The sequence below is a fragment of the Polypterus senegalus genome, chromosome 7, assembly GCF_016835505.1.
Source record: "Polypterus senegalus isolate Bchr_013 chromosome 7, ASM1683550v1, whole genome shotgun sequence".
In the NCBI taxonomy this organism is placed as follows: domain Eukaryota; kingdom Metazoa; phylum Chordata; class Cladistia; order Polypteriformes; family Polypteridae; genus Polypterus; species Polypterus senegalus.
In genome coordinates this window covers 110,195,844-110,212,281 of record NC_053160.1, presented here as the reverse complement: position 1 = coordinate 110,212,281, position 16,438 = coordinate 110,195,844, and the positions used below count along the sequence as shown (strand labels likewise).

The following is a 16,438-nucleotide window of genomic DNA, read 5'->3' as shown; positions in this document are numbered from 1 at the left end:
CACGAAGAAGTCCTCTGTCCTCCCTGCAGCTGGGCTGTGCATAAAAACCACATTGTCCATGATGCCCTGCTGGTCTTCTGGGGACCTCCATGCTGCAAGGAGGGCTCCACCTTGCGGCTTGGGGGTATTGGCCGGAATAAACGGCCGTCCTCCACAATATATATACACAGCCCTTCACCAGCAATTTGAACTTAGTTACAAAGTGATCAAAACTGTCGTTTATACCCTGCGTCGTGGGCATGACAAACGCCAGCGGCAGCCTGTCTATGAACTTAATTTAAACTTTAGGTTTACACCGTGCTTTTTTTTTCCGAAGTAGCTGCAGTCATGAATATGCTTGTACAGTGTGTGTCACTCGCTCACTTCTTATTGTTTCGCTGCCTTCTCAATTGTATAATGCATGGTTTCTTCAGCGCTTTTTGGAGCTCTTCCTTGTTTTCTACGTACTGCGTTGACAGTCAGTTCACATGATTACGTCGGAGGCATGATGATGTCACACGAAACTCCTCCCCCCACGGCCATCAAGCTCAACTCCATTACATTATATGGAGAAAAATAGGTTCCAGTTATGACCATTACGTGTAGAATTTCGAAATGAAACCTGCCCAACTTTGGTAAGTAAGCTGTAAGGAATGAGCCTGCCAAATTTCAGCCTTCCACCCACACGGGAAGTTGGAGAATTAGTGATGAGTCAGTGAGGGCTTTGCCTTTTATTAGTATAGATATATATGTATACACATATATACATACACACATATTTACATATATATTTTTTTAGTTCCGGGCGTAGGTAAAGCATCTTTTTTTTTTTTTTTATTCCAATCTCTGTGCAGATGCTTTATATACTTTTGTCTTCCTAAAAATAGGCAGAAACACCGTTTAAACAATAATAAATCTTTTTTTGTTGTTTCAGAGGTTTGTATGTTTTTTTTTGTTTGTTTCTTTTTTTTCTGTTAAGCGGGTGAGTTCCTTTAAGGCTTGTTTGGCCTACAAATTAAAAATGCTTTGACAAATTTCATGGATCAATACTTTAAATAATTAGGTAAGAATCCTCTTTTATATTCCTTACCTTTCTCTGTAGAAGGAGTCTCCAATGCCTTATATAGATTTTTGTCAATATAACTGAAGCACCCTCATTTTTAAGAAATACAATAATACAATTTATACAGTAATACAATTTATTGATAAACATAAGGATTATAGAAATATGATAACTGCATATATTTCAACAGACAAACATATAATAAATTTATGTTTTCACAGATTCATGATATCAGTCTTTAGGCATGATGTCCAATGTTGAGTGGAGTTGTTTCTGCTGTTTCTCCAGGTTCAAGTAGAAAACTTCTTGCATTGGAGTGCGCTCTTTGTTTTTTTTTTTTGTTTTGTTTTTTTTAACCTGGTCCTTTATTCATGCTGTTCTTTGATGGTGAATTTTCTCATTTTGAGGTTAGGCTCTTTCCTGTGTCCTTTGCAGCTTTGTAGGGAAATGCATTACCTTTTCTGGTTCAAAAGTGAAGGTTTTGAAGTTTCCTTTTTGAAGTACTGTCTGATTTTCTGCCTGCACAGACAGGGCTCAGTCAGTGGCACAGAGTTTGGCTTGGGATATTGGATGTTAAAGCTAGTTAAGAGTGTCCAGCTCCAACAGTCTATGGAGAGTGGGTTCTCACTGCAAAGAGAACAGATCGTCAGCTTTCAGTGCCCTAAAATGAGAGTTGATTGGCAGACTTTAACTCCCATTAAAAACACACAAGGGATGAATACAGCTAGTTCTGAAGGAATGTGTAACCTTGGGGACTGGATCAATGTCCCTTCCAGTTACAAATCCAGTGCCTGCCCTTAGGAGCATTATTTTGTCCATAACATCGAGACACAGTTCAGGTTTTGGGTATAATGTCCATTTGTGCACCTTCTTTTCTGGAGGCGTCTTTGCAGCGGTGTCAGCTCAACTCTGGTTTACACCTTTGTTATCAGATGAAGTTTAGGGGTGACTAGAATATTGGTACGAGCTGCAGTTCAGCAATACACTCGGTAATGCATGTGGGGAGTGCAACTGAATTTCTGCATTACTTTTAAAACTTCTCTCTTAACAGGACATGTCACTGAAGGCCTGGCAAAATGGATGTTGACCACTGTCCTACACCTGAGAAATCAACCGTAAATCAGATATTCATATTTCCTTGGCAGCAACAAATTGTCATTGGTAGGAAAAAAGTAATATGGAAACAAATGTTTACACAATTTTATTCAGTTTGCCCTCTCTGCTAGTCTTGGTCTTATATAGTAATCCCTCTCTATATCGCACTTCGACTTTTGCGGCTTAACTCTGTCGCGGATTTTATATGTAAGCATATCTAAATATATAACGCGGATTTTTCGCTGCTTCGGGTTCTGTGGACAATGGGTCTTTTACTTCCTGTACATGCTTCCTCAGTTGGTTTGCCCAGTTGATTTCATACAAGGGACGCTATTGGCGGATGGCTGAGAAGCAACCCAATCAGAGCACGCAGTTAAGTTCCTTTGTGCTGACTGGCTCAGCGAAGGAGCACCGAATTCGATTCCGCGGCGTTAACCAGGAAGTCTTGTCTCGTTCATTCAGTATCAACGTGTTAGCTATGTAAAGAGTTAACTTTTGTGCTCTTTTGTGTTTATCTTTGTGTGTAGTCAAGTCCTTCGTTTTGGTTCCAAAATGATCTGCTCCTGCTACTGCTTCAGGGGCCGTGCCAAAGCACCAACAGAAGATGCTAACGATTGCCGAAAATGTAAAAGTTTTGAATATGTTTAAGGAAGGGAACAGCTACACCGCTGTAGGACACCATTACGGCATCAATAAGTCCACGATTCTTTTTATTTAAAAAGGAGGAAAAGAATATAAGATCTACAGTTGCAGTGTCCTTTTAACCAGGGCGCAAAACGAGTTGTAAGTGGACGTAATAAGGCAGTAGTCCGGATGGAATCTGCTTTAGGGATTTGGATTGAAGACTGCTGGAAGAAGAACAACGGCAGTGCTACACAGTTGCCTGAAGAGGCTCCTTTAGAACGGTTGTAATGCTCTCCTGTGTTGTGCAGTAAAATTAAACTTGTTGTTATCGGACAAGTTGTCGTGTCATTGTTGGTGAATAACCATAATTAATTTTCTACTTACAGTACTTAGTATATGTACGTATGTTTAATGTCACTGTACACACATTTACTGTATACAATTTTTCTTGCATTGTACGTATTTATTGCTGGTGGCCTGTCTATCGTAATGTCTAATATGTGATGTCGGAGACGCTCGATATCTTTAAAATAATATTTAGGTTTTACTGTATATAAACAGTGTGTTTACATTCATAATTTCAATGAATCTTACCTAATATCTAAGAGAATACAAAGGGTTTATGCTGTATAACTGTGCAGAGAATATTTATAAGCAGTGTAGGAGAGTTTATCAGGGCTTAAAATATATAAAAATAATCATACAAACATATGGTTTCTACTTTGCAGATTTTCACTTAGCGTGGGGGGTTCTGGAACGCAACCCCCGCAATCGAGGAGGAATTACTGTATTCCAGTCAGCTTTTTATCCACCTTTACCAAACCAGTTTCATTCAAACTTTGCATGAATGCTGATCTCCAGTGACAATGCAATATTTCATCAGTTTTGATCGTAAATCTGCATATTAATTACATTAAATTATACTTTTAGCGAATACACAAATATATAGTGCTTTTAGCCAACATACATATATATGAATTAGTGGAGTTGGTGAAGTGGTTAGCTTGTTGGACTTTCGATCAAACGGATGAAGGTTCAAAACCCATGTAGACAGACTAATTTAAAAAAAATAATAATTTTGATTAATTTAAATTTAAGTTTTTTTCAGATAGCTTTAGTATGAACATTAAGCAACGTTGGTCAAGTGCTGAGCATGTTGGATATTTGCACGATTTTATTCAACTTGCTGTCTCTGTTTGTCTGGGTCAAATTTTTCAATTTTGTTATATATATTTTTTTTTATTTTCAGTATGGAAGGCAAAGGTTAGCTGTTTTATGGTTCATAAGAAATTCAGCTTGGAAAGTAGAACTAAATCAGCAAGGATACTTACAGAACAGACAAAATAGGCAAAAATTCTCAGTGGGAACTTGCTTATGCTAAAAATATTGTAAAAACTTTCTATAATATGTATTTAAAAATTCTTATCTGTATTAGATCAGTCTGTCTAACATGATTCTGTTGTGTCAATAGAGATAAAAAAAAAGGTAGGTTGTATAGGACATCCCTTTTCAAGTGCACTAAACTTTCAGGGTGAAATATGAAGTTTCAAAATATTGATTTTAGACTTAAGACATACTTTAATAGCTTTCAAAAACCTAACACCAATAACACAGGTCTGCAAAATTAAACAGTGTTTATTGTAAGTATATTTTTTAAAAGATTTCAAAGTTCTCATATGTTACATTTAAAAGCACAGGATGAGTAACAGGTAACAATGAATATTTGTTACCACTATGAAGAATTAATCTTTTTAGGATTTTTAGATGAATTTATAAATTGTCTACATTATATGCCAGGGTTCTAAAATAGGTCACTTACGTCAGTGCAGTAAACCAAGGATCCATCTTTCTTGAAATGTTCTGGAAACTCTGCTTCTCTTTTTAAAACTATTTAGTCTCCAGCAGAGGAGACTGCATGTTTAAAAATCATCAAATGCATTGATAAATTAGGTCCAGCAACATTCTTTCAGCCTAAGAGTGAGTAACATACTTGACGACATCAGTGGAAATTAATGGGAAGTGCATTTAAAACTGAAGCCAGGAAGCCCTTCTTTATGCAAAGAGTAATTGAAGCAGAAACCTTGGCAACTTTTAAGAAAAATCTGGATGAGATATTGAGACATCTTAGCTATTAGTTAAAAAAACAGCTTGATGGACTGAATGGTCTCCTGTAGTTTGTCAAAGTTTGGTTCAAAGAGAAGGTTGTGTTTCAAAGTACATCAATAATTTTTTTATCTTTTAATTTGAATCCCAAACAGCATCTTTGGGGGGTTACTAGATCTCTTACTGAATCATTACGTTCATCCTGAGTGAAGTCTCTGTGAGTTTATACAGACTTCTCAAGTGGAATAGGGATTGGTACATTAAATCCTTGTGGTACAGGTCGTATTTTGATGGAAAATCAATTTCCTTCTAATTCTTTTTGTTACATTATTGAATTTTGCAGCAATACAAATATCAATTGTCACTATGCTTTTTGGTTTTCCGCCATACAATCAGAATACCAAAAGCAACTACCTTGATCTTACCTTTTGTTTACTGACTTGGTTCCTTAAAGCAAATAAAGCAGACACTTTGTGGGGCCCACTCTTTGTCCTGGTAACCAATTTTTTTTCTGAAGTAGGAATAATAGTCTTTTTTTTTTAATCCTTTATATTCTATCTCTGTTTCTTTAGCTGAATCCTTCCAAAGACTAAAATATCAGCACAACCTCTGGAGGCCATAATATGAATTAACAAAACAAAAAAAAAAAAACTCTCCATTAACCATTTACAAGCGTGTTGATAACTGACTGAGTCACACTGATGCATTTACTACACTCCAGTGAAGTGTATAATTGGTAGGAGATGATCCAGACATGCCTCTAATAGCTTCCCATGCTGTTGTTTGCTGCTATGGCTTACCGCTGTGTTCATTTCTAGCTATACTCTTATCTTACCAAATAAAATAACTGCTTTGCTTTAAAGATAGATTTTAGCTTAAGAATATATTCAAAATAACTATCATTAGAATAGAATAGTGATATTTAATTAATTATAGCAAGTAATCAATAAAAAAAAACCTATAACTGACGGCTGAAAATGTGTTTTAAGTTAAAAGTGAATAAAGTTACATGAAAAATGTTTAAGGTATATAAAAAATCACCTGAAATAATCAAAACATTTTTTCAGTATATATCTGTGTAATTAATAAAAAGAAGCAACTATGTCCCATGTGCACAATGATCTGAGTAAATGTAGGATGACAGGAAATGTGAAGCAAGAAATGTTGAACATATAACTAAAACAGAAACTTTTTTCATGTTATAGTAATAATGACAAAATGCTGATGGGAAATGTATAATATGTAAATGTTGAAGTTCAAATATCAAATAAATACTTTCAGAAAAGGTATAAGAAAACTAGTGTGCTTTTATTCAAGAATATGACCAAAGAAAAATAAATTATTCAGTTTACATGTTGCTGTTAATGTGCAAAACTCAAAGCCCAAATATTAATTGACACAAAGTATACAGTATATGTCCTCTTAGTTGGTACAGAGGTAAGAACTGCTATCTCGTAATCAAGAGGTTGCGGGTGTTAAAGAATAGCGTTCTTTTGCCAGTCAGTGAAATATCCATTTCCCACACCCTGATGAAAATGCAACTTTATAAACTAAATAGAAAGAATTGCACTTACATTGATTTTTTATTTATATTGATAGATGACATAAATTTGAAAGAAGCCCATCTGGAGAAAAAAACACTGAATTCTTTTAAAACTTTGAAATCGATCGTAGATGTTAGTCCATCATTCGCAAACTTTGGTATTTATTTATATTAATTACACAGTTACATAAGATCCAGGCTACTAAGTCTACTTCTTCCACAAGGGACAGGTCCGATATGACCACTATCAGGCACAATATCCAGCTTAACTATGGTTTTTCATTAACTTTGCCTTGTGTGGGCATGTGTAGAGAATTAATTATGAGCAAGAAGAATTAGTAAACAAGAGCAAATGAGAAAAATATAAATGAACAATAGGAAAATAATAGAAATGGCTCCTTCACCTCTGAGCTCAGTCATAACACCATTCTGCTTTACCATTGTTCTTTTTAGTAAGTTATATGCTATTGTGATACTGATTTTATATGCACCGGCTACATCACAAACCAAATTTATCCAACAGAGAATGTTTTAAAATTGTAGTCGAATTCATAGACATATATCACTGTGAGTAACTAGAGTAGAGATATTAACACAAGTAAATAATGGTATAAAAGAGAATATGCTTGACTTGCTTTTAAATTCTGAATTTACCCCTATAAATAAACACCTTAAGAAACCTATAAGACAGTACACTTGTCTTACAGTGTTTCACAGGGGTCTTAAACAACCACTTGTCTATTTTTAGAGGTGATGGAAGCATTGTCCTAGCCTCAGACAGTAGAGGACGTCTACCATTCGTCAACAGGAAAGGCTTCAATGGGTGGCTGAGCTGCATGCATGCTCTTTTATACCCTTATTTGCTAACATTACATCATCTTGCAGTAAGATGTTACCCTTTAGCTCTTTTTAACTATTAACAGAGCATAGCTGACCAGTTAGTAATTAGTATTAGCATTTTTTTAACTATATTCACCATTAGCTTTTATTAACTACTAACAAAATACCCGCACTTTGCAGAGGAAAAGTAGTGTGTTAAAGAAGTTATGAAAAAGAAAAGGAAACATTTTAAAATAACATAACATGATTTTCAATGTAATTGTTTTGTCACTGTTATGAGTGTTGCTGTCATCAAGGATTTGATTATCATTATTTCTTTCAATCAGGTTCGTATTTGGAGGACGTGTTGTGTTCAAGTTATATTCCGTGTTTGTCAACCGTTATAAAGATAACAGGTTTCATTCATCGAAGTGTTCACTACCCAAATCGGTACTCGTGAATCTAAGATGTTTAACAGGCATTCCCGGTATTAAGTTGTGGATTTGTCTGCGAATATTTAGTGACAGCATGTCTATGAACTTGTGGATTTGCCTGCGAGTATTTAGCGACAGCGTCTCTATAAACTTGTGGATTTGCCTGCGAGTAATTTAGCGGCAGCGTGTCTATGAAGTTGTGGATTTGCCTGTGAGTAATTTAGCGACAGCGTCTCTATGAACTTGTGGATTTGCCTGCGAGTAATTTAGCGGCAGCGTGTCTATGAACTTGTGGATTTGCCTGCGAGTATTTAGCAGTAGCGTGTCTATGAACTTGTGGATTTTTCTGCAAGTATTTGGCGGCAGCGTCACAAAGTTGTTTCTTTCTAGCTGCATCAGAAAATGTACCATGACGTCTGACACGTCTCCTTTTTACTGTTTTCTCACAGCTTGGAGTGCTGCTGTCATAATCGGTTTGAGTTTCATGGTTTATTTCTATTACGTTAGTATTTGCAGGAATTGTGTTGAAGTGACATTCGGCATCTGTCAATCGTTGTAAGCATACAACTGGCTTCATCGATAACTTCGCATCCAGCTTTTGAAAGTTGAAACATTCATAAACATCAAAGTGTCCACTTCTCAGATCATCACCTGTGAATCTAAGATGTTTAAGAGGCACTGGCGGTTCTCCAAATGTGTAAAATAGTTGGCCATTTTGGCACACTTGAAAGCGACAACCGAACAATTCAGCGGCAGCCATCAACTCACATGCAGAAGCACAGGTGAAGGGCTTAAGCATTTCACTCTTATAGTGCTCCTGTCTAGTATAATTATCTCCTGTACCGTCATCAGTCCACACCTTGAACCTGTCCCAGTCATTCAATACATAAGACACAATGTTCCTCCGGATATCAAGATTGAGCCTGATATGGCAGTGCAATATGTAACACAGAGAATGTAAAAGGCAGGTGACATCTCCGGGCATGGAAACCACTTGGTAAGTGACAGTTCTTTGATCGATGGTGATCACCTCGATAGACATGTTAATGGGGGTACGGTTGGAACGGTAAAAGAAAAGTCTAAAATACCTTCACAATAACTATAAGCGTAATAAACGAACAATAAAACAGCGGAGAATCCATGGATTAAATAAAAAGGCTGCAGTTATCAGCACAATAAAACCGCGGAGAAGCCATGGATTAAATAAAAAGGCTGAAGTTATCAGCAAGGTGACATGAATACCGCGGCAAAGCAAGGAAGGGAATGAAGAGACCGGAGCGACGGATGGCCCTTATATAGGAAGGCAGCCAATTACGTGGGAGGCATGGGGATGGGGGACGCAATATTGGCAGGCAGCCAACTAGGTGGGAGGTGTGGGGATGGGGAACACAACTCCACCTCACACGGCGACCGAGCTGCAGGTTATGTACGTATGTAGGATTCAGTTATGACCGTTTCGTGTAGAATTTCGAAATGAAACCTTTCCCTAACTTTTGTAAGTAACCTGTAAAGAATGAGCCTGCCAAATTTTAGCCTTCTACCTACACGGGAAGTTGGAGAATTAGTGATGAGTGAGTAAGTGAGGGCTTTGCCTTTTATTAGTATAGATTTACAGAAAATCTATTAGTTCTTTTTGTTTTTGTCATCTAGCTGACCCTCCATTAAGCCCAAATTAACTTTCAAACTTCATTTCTTTCTAATTACCTTCCTTTTAACCCTCATTTACAATGGTCATTCTACTGCCTACTCCTTCATTGTGTATTAAGGTAAAATGTAATCTTGTATGTCAACTGAATCTGTTTGCTTTAAAACAATTAGGGTCACTGAAAACAGTGACATTTAATTGCTGGGCACATTTTATTTATATTTTGTTTTGAAGGAAAAAGTTCCAATGTTTCTAGTCTAGAAAGTCTTTTTTTGTATTAAACTACATTTAAAAAGCTAGCTCACAGATTACAGTAACACATTCATTATAAATTATTTTACATATCTGACCACACTACAGCGACAATTTTTATTTTAGTGCAGTTTTTTCTGTCTTGCACCTTTTTGCTTGATGTGTGTGATCATCCCTTTTCTTTCTGTCACTTGACATTTATTCAAAATCTGTCTCTCTTCTAGTTTATATGCAAATCTCTCTTTTAGATTCAATTTTTTTATCAGCTTAGAGAACCTACCACTTACCACTATAATCATTTTATTTCAAAGGCTTGTGATGTGCACAGGTGCTGCATCCGCCATGTCAACCTCCTTGATGCTATTCTAGTTTTATGGCCGGTGGGTTATTATTAATCACTATCTGAAGTGGCAAATCAAAACACAAATGTAGATTATAACTTTTATATTTTTTGGTTAAACACGTTTAGTAAAAATGTGGTAATTCTAACATGAAATTATGCTAACAAGTGGCTATTAGTTTAAGGTGTCCTCTTTATTTTTAACTTCGGCAAATAGGCCTTCACTTCAGTCTTAAACTCTTTGACTACTCATGACTTATATAATCATGTTTTTTTTGATTGAATCAATTTATTGCTTATTGTTTATATTTTAGCAATTTTTGATAAAGTGAGGAAATTCAATTTATTCAGTACTTAATGTATAATTTTGTTTGTGTTTTGCTATTTAAATTTTACAAATTTCATCTGTAAAGTACTTATTTTGTAATTATTTCCACTATTGAGATTTAAATAGGTCAATTTCACTAATCTGATAAGGTAAAATGTTATTTTGTATATTTTGCAAAATGCTCCTGCTTGTTTATATAATGTCTCTGGATTTCAGTCAGTATTGGCAAAAATTGCTCCTTAAAAAGTTATTTCCCACATCACTGACTAAGTCAGTTATACACAAGTGGAACCTGATTTAGTTAAGTTTAGCAGTCCCCCAGTAGATTGTTCCAAGATTTGATATGTGAAAAAGATTGACCTGTTTGTATGTGTTTCATTTAGACTTTTATGTTTTATTTACAGACAAATTTTCAGTTCCCTGGTGTGTTGTTCTGATGTGGGCATTAGCTGCTACTCAGTTTTTCTATGCTACTGGTCATCTGCCAACCTTTCCATCAATTCAGTGGAATGCTGCATTTACTGGCTTCAGTGAAGGCCACTCTAATCAAGTATTGCCAGCCCTGCTAGTCCTGCTCAATACCTTCTCTAGTTGTATCCTTTTAGCAGGTATGTATATCTGCCTTAGGTTATTACTTTGTCAAAGTCTTATAAAGGAAATCAGTGAAAAAGTTATGCTATGTGTTTTTAAGTGTTCTAAGCCTAACATATGATTGTTTATGGTTTCTGCTTACAGTAAGCTGCCCTTTACTATTGTTCTGGCCTTTAATCTGTGAGCCGTCAAATACAGCAAAAAGTGGTTCAAGGCTGGGAGAATTAAAGTCAGATTATATTCCTGTGATGGAGATGAAGCTAAGGGACAATCCAGAATATTTTTCCCGTGCGCTACTGCAGTTGATGGCACGATACATTTTCATCCATGGGGCACAGGTAAGAGATGACCAGTATGCTGCCGCCCTTACCGGTTTTGTAAACATTTTATGTTAATTAAGTATTTTAGATAATACTAATGATCATTAACACTAGAATTACCAGAGCCTACGAAAGATCTCGTAGATCCGTCCCACCTTAAATTGCTTTTTAAAATCATTCTCACCTCTACGCCAGCGTCTTTTGTAATCTAAATGTTCTGATAAAGAAAACTGCAAGTAGCCGGCTATTCCATCCCCCACCGACTTAGAATGTGCACAAACTTTTCCCAGCTCATGCCTTGATTGATTATCTGGGAGTAAAGTGGAGTTTTAGAGTGGAAATAATAGATCATTATTTGGAATACACGCATTTCACATGTGTTCCGTTTCTACAGTAATCCGTGTAAACACATTTTTAAAACAAATGTTTTTCATATTGTAGTAGTAAATGACAAAATGTAGGCATAAACTATATAATGTATGAAACCTGAAGTCCAAATATCAAAGAAACACTTTCACAAAAGGTACAAATATAACAGAACAAGTATGCTTTTATTTAAAAATATAACTGCAGAAAAATGCCACATTGACACACAGTTACTACAACTGCCACGGAATTTTGAGAAATAAACTGCTCTTGTTCTTACTATTTTAAAATAAAAACATACATTGATTTCAGTGTGTAACAGCCGGTGTAACTTATGATACTTGTAAAGGTTAGTTTTTTTTTTTTTTTATTCACTTTTCATTCTCTCAGTCATGTTCACGATCCTTCCCCCACACCCCCCATCTGACACTGCTGTTTTCACATAAAGATTTGCTATAGCTCTGCAGCGTACTTGTGACTGCATTCTTGTACCAATGCTCGCGAACTAAAGTGCCTGCTTGCACTTTTCGTGGCATTACACGTCTATTTTTTGAGCATGCCGTGTCGCTCAATCACAGGAACATATGTTGGTGTACAAGTATAACAAAACAAGTGCACTTTTATTCTACTACAAGTGAAGAAAAAATAAAGCAAGTTACAGTAGGTGGTTGACACGACAGTGCAATGCAATAACGGTGCAATGCTAAGAACTGCTGATTTCCGATCCGTGCTATACAAAATCATCCCATTCAAATATTAACAATTTACACACACCCTTCCTACATTTACGACATGTGTACTTGTTGCAGTGTACACACCTCTCTGTGCTATGGTTCCTATTACACTGAATGAGCACCTGACACTGTACTTTCTTCCCTATATAAATAACATTCGAGCTATAGCGCGTCTCCAAATAAATAACATTCGAGCTATAGCGCGTCTCCAAATAAATCACATTTGAGCTATTGCGCGTCTTTATGTGAAAACAGCAATATCAGATGGGGAGGGGGATCGTGAACGCGACTGAGAGAATGGAACTGAATTAAAAAAAAAAAGCTAACCTTTACAATTATCATGCATTTACACTGGCTCTTACAGACTGACTGAAATCAAATTTATGTTTTTATTCTAAAATAGTACAGTACATGCAATATTATTTGAAAACGAACAGCGACAGATCGGGTTTGAATACACGCTGATGCTATTACAGAAGGTGTCACCTTATTCAGTGCAGCAGTTTCAACGTACAGTACCTGCAATATTATTTGAAAACTAACCGCGTCAGATCGGGCACATATTCAAACCCGATCTGACGCTGTTCGTTTTCAAATAATATTGCATTAGTGCGATGATGTTTTTACATATATTGTCTCTTTCATTCATCTTGCGGTTTGTAATCAGTGACCGCATGTTTTTTTCCCCGATCTTGCCAGTTCGCACATGTTGCTGTATGGTGGTGCTTCTTTTGCATTCCAGGACACGCAGAGGACAGAATAGTACATAGCAGCAGGTGCAGCGCTATATGCAATCAGACAGACAAACAGGCAGAGAAGGCACTAGATATATAAATAAACAGGGAAGGCACTGTATAATAGATATATAAAAAAAAAAAAAACAGCTAAGGGGGTTGATATATAGATAGATAGGAAGGAAAGGGATTATATGATGGGCAGACAGGGATGCTCCTATATAATAATAAAATTACTGTTATTACTATATAGATAGACAGGGAGTTCAAGCAGGCAGAACGGCGAAGGTTAAAAATAAATATATTTTCTCCCCAGCAGGGAATCGAACTCGGATCTCTTGAGGTACAGAAAGCCTGCTGCGCTCTAAGTGACGAAATCTTACCACTACGCCACGGAAGCAGTTGTTAAATTCTTGAACCTTTTATGAAAGTGTTTATTTGATCTTTGGCCTTCAGGCTTCACATATTTTATAGTTTATGCCTACATTTTGTAACATTTATTACTAAAATATGAAAAAGTTTCTATTTTAACATTGTGTTTACACAGATTACTATAGAAGCGGAACACGTATGAAATGCGTGTGTTCCAAATAACAATCTATTATTTCCACTCTAAAACTCCACTTCACTCATAGATAATCGAGGCATGAGCTGGGAGAAGTTCATGCACGTTCTAAGTCAGTGGGGGGATAGAATAGCCGGCTGCTTGCAGTTTGTTTTTATTGGCACATTTACAGGACAAAGGAGGCTTGCGGAGAGGTGAGAACGGTTTTAAGAAGCGATTTAAGGTGGGACGGATCTACGAGTTTTTTCGTAGACTCTGGTAATTCTAGTGTTAAACTTGTCTTAAAGTCATGTTGTCTTTTCCCCCAAACTTAATGTTGAAATGCTTTGTTTATGAACTATGCTTGTACATTGATTGACAGTTATTTTCCTTATGTAAATTTCCCTCAGCTTTCTAATGAGTGAGGTTTGAAGATTGCAGTGAATATAATGCTGTTACTTTTATGGAATTAAATAAGAGGCTGAACCCTTGCATTTTTCAGCAGTAAATTAAAAAAAAATGTTTGCATTGATTGAGATGGCATTATTCAGTTGTACTTTTAGTTTTTGTTGACTTAAGTGGTAATTGTATGTTGTAGCATCAAACATCTTTGACCTTCTCTCCAACTGTGAGATTTTATATTTAAAATATAAATATTTTAAATATTTATTTATTGTGGTCACCAGGTAAGGTATTAATAAATAATTAATAATTTATTAATAAATAATTAATAATTAGTTATCCTAAACTAATTCAAGGAAAAACTCTTATTGCATTTATTTAGTTTCAGCTATGGAGTTTATGAAATTGTATATTTGTGTTGCTTTTTAGAGAGCTATCCTATCTTTTATAAATTTTCATATTTTCAGTCCGTACAACTTGTATACCTGCACCCTTGTTGATCTCCATCTGTTCTTAATTTATAGATTAAAGTATTGCATGTTCTTATTAGAACATTCTGAGTCTTTTTTCTCTTTGAATAACTTTCTTTTGACAGTAGCACCTTTAGGATTTTTTTTTTTTTACCTCTTCACAAATCCATAGTAGTTGCTTAGTTTCTGTTATTTGTTTAGAAGCTGAGGTTTAGTTTTATTATAATGTAAAATGCCACTATAATTCAAATTATTTATCTAAAATTACTTTACTAACAATTGAGATAATTACATTTTGACTGTTAACAGTGTAGGTAAATTTTAAAGTGTTTGGTAGTACAAGCCAAAGGCTCAAGGAACTGAAGAGCAGAAGAGATTTTAAGTTATTTTAATAAGGGGTAAGCAAAAGAATAAATAAATAGGTGCAAAGGAGGAAATGTTAGCCAGACATCAAGCCAAATGAGAGAGTTGAAGCTGTTGAAGAAGCTCTCTGTCCTCTTTATTCTCTGGTCCTAAAGTGAACCTTGACTTCTGGTGGCTTCTGAGCTTATATTTCGCCAGTTTGGAAGAATGGGGCTTGTTGACAGAAGTGGAATTGGGTCATACATCTTCTTGCCTGCAAGCCTTGGACTGGGGACAGAAAAGGGGGAGGCGGTAACACCTCCTCATTGCACTTGGTGGTATCGTTTACCTCCTGTGACCTCTGATGTGTACTTGATGCAGCTTTCCAGATGCAGAGCTTGTCCTCTGTGGGGCATGTAGACCTAGCCGAGAGGTTATTGACACGTGAGTGGGCATCTGCATTAGCATGAAGAAGCCATCTGTGGTATAGCACCTTGAATTTTTAAGGTTGTAGATCCAACAACTATTGTATGACTCAAGGATTTGTCACCTTGTGAGTCAAATGCCATTGAAAGGTGCATGACCTGTAACCAATCTAAACTTCATAATCAGGAGATAATATGGCAGTTAGGTAGTTGCCCATTTAATGGCCAAAGTCTCCCCACTCTGTTGCCGAATACCTCCTCTCCCTACCATGCAGTCTCATGCTAAGGTACAACATGGGGTGTTTAAGCTCCTTTGATCATCTAACTTAGCACTGACTCCAGGCAGGAGTCAGATGTGTCAATCTGGAGAGTGATGAGTGAAAACTTAGGTATATCATGGCCTTCTTAAGGTCAAGAAATGGCACTTTCAACACTTTAAATCCATGCCACTGAGTTGGGGCCCATCTTCAAATAAGTGCAATCAAATGCCTAGCTGTCTCTGAGAACTGAGGAATGATCTATCATTAATAGCTGTCGCAGGATAGAAAAACCCACACCAATAATATCCAGAGCCAGGAAATGCCACACAGTACAAAAGCCTGAATTATTTTGGAAATCACAAATTGAACAATGCAGATATAATAATGTTTGAATTTTTGTTTTTAGTATTTTAAGCAGTGATTTTCCATTACAGGTGAGAAAATATGAGAATATAAAATTAGGATGTGCATATGGTAAGATACATTAGGTAGGTGATATCGTTCTTTATAAACCCTATTCTGAAATCCCATGCAATAGTAACACCACCCCCTACTTTTGATACTGTGAGAATCCCCATGTCTATCACACATTAAAGTGGTGCATTGTAATGTTGTTAATGAATGCCAATACAATTTAACTAAGATGGTTAACTTAAATTTGCAGTTACTATCACTATTTCTATATTTTACTCGCCATAGTACACAGTGTTGCCCAGGTTTATTTTTGAATGGGTTAAGGAAAGACAGCAAATGATTGTTTTTTTTAATGGTGACCCTGTTGTTATTACTAGCTATCCCACCATTCATCCACACTGCCTCTCTATCAATGTGTCTGCTGTCATGAGTTGAGGATTTGTTTTTTGTGGGTCTGATTAATTCCAATATTACAGTAACTCCTTACTAAACTGTTACATTGAATGCTGTCATGTCTGACTCACCCTCTTATTTCAAGGTGTACATTTCATAGTGCTTTAACTATAAAAAAAAATCTGACAAAGCAGGAGTTAAACAACAATCTTTAGATC

At 36.2% G+C, this 16,438-nt stretch overlaps 1 protein-coding gene across 1 annotated transcript in view; it reads left to right on the top strand.

Annotated features, from left to right (window-relative positions):
• Window positions 1-15,901, top strand: part of pigo (phosphatidylinositol glycan anchor biosynthesis, class O) — a 232,297-nt gene extending 216,396 nt beyond the window's left edge. Inside the window, exons 9-11 of the mRNA XM_039757965.1 lie at window positions 10,630-10,833; window positions 10,961-11,154; window positions 15,848-15,901. Of these exons, the coding sequence (XP_039613899.1) occupies window positions 10,630-10,833; window positions 10,961-11,154; window positions 15,848-15,901 (452 nt within the window). The remainder of the gene's footprint in view (window positions 1-10,629; window positions 10,834-10,960; window positions 11,155-15,847) is intronic.
• The last annotated feature ends 537 nt before the right edge of the window (window positions 15,902-16,438 follow it).